General features: G+C 47.5%; 1 protein-coding gene across 1 annotated transcript in view; it reads right to left on the bottom strand.

Moving 5' to 3' along the window:
• Positions 1 to 405: 405 nt before the first annotated feature.
• BJX67DRAFT_375980 (purine and uridine phosphorylase) overlaps positions 406 to 714 on the bottom strand; it is a gene marked incomplete at both ends in the record, with an annotated part of 3033 nt that continues 2724 nt past the window's right edge. The window contains 2 exons of the mRNA XM_071031779.1: positions 406 to 452; positions 484 to 709. Coding sequence (XP_070880453.1) covers positions 406 to 452; positions 484 to 709 — 273 coding nt within the window. The remainder of the gene's footprint in view (positions 453 to 483; positions 710 to 714) is intronic.

Raw genomic sequence — 714 nt, 5'->3', positions numbered from 1 at the left:
CAATACGGGATAGCAAAGCCAGTCACGTGCATTGTAAATGGCTGAAGCCAAATTACCGCCAGAGGGATGACGTAGCCGAGATTCCACACGATAGCCACGGATCTGTCATTGTGCAAGGACATGACCAAATTTTGCAAAGCTTTTTTTAGTGGCCTATTACTATACCTCTATTTTGACATTCGATACGAATAAATTGGTAACATTATAGTAGAATTTATAGTACCTCTTGTCTCCCAAAACATCAGTCAACTTTATGGAAGTCAGGCTCTCGCGTCCCAGATAGACCTGCCCGAGAAGCCAAAAGAAGGGGATGGGCTTCATTAAAGGCTCTCAAAGGCATTACTGGTTGTATAAGACCCTGGAGTGGGTTCAGGGGCTCTCCGTTTCTGTCGGTTTCATCAATCTCTAAAGCTGTGGAGCAACTGTGCCGCGAGGTGCTTCCAATGAGTCGGCTGTTTTCTGTTTGGACTAAGGGTTGATTACTTGATGATTCGGCCATTTCTTTCCAGCGCTTGAGAGAGCGAGCGGAATTCTTGGTGTGCGGGTGAGAAGGCCCAAGTGATCTGACTTGAAGCCTGACGCACTTTTCCATCAACACAACAGCTTCGTAAACTCTCTCTTGGGAATATAAAGTGAAGGCCAGGTTGGCCATGCTGGTTAGAGTGCAAGGATGCTCAGGGCCTAGGACCCGCTTGCGGATCTCTAGCACCTGCA

The sequence above is a fragment of the Aspergillus lucknowensis genome, assembly GCF_044049455.1.
Source record: "Aspergillus lucknowensis strain CBS 449.75 chromosome Unknown BJX67scaffold_96, whole genome shotgun sequence".
Classification (NCBI taxonomy): Eukaryota; Fungi; Ascomycota; class Eurotiomycetes; order Eurotiales; family Aspergillaceae; genus Aspergillus; species Aspergillus lucknowensis.
Note: the sequence above shows the minus strand (reverse complement) of the source record. Positions and strands in the feature narration are given on the sequence as shown.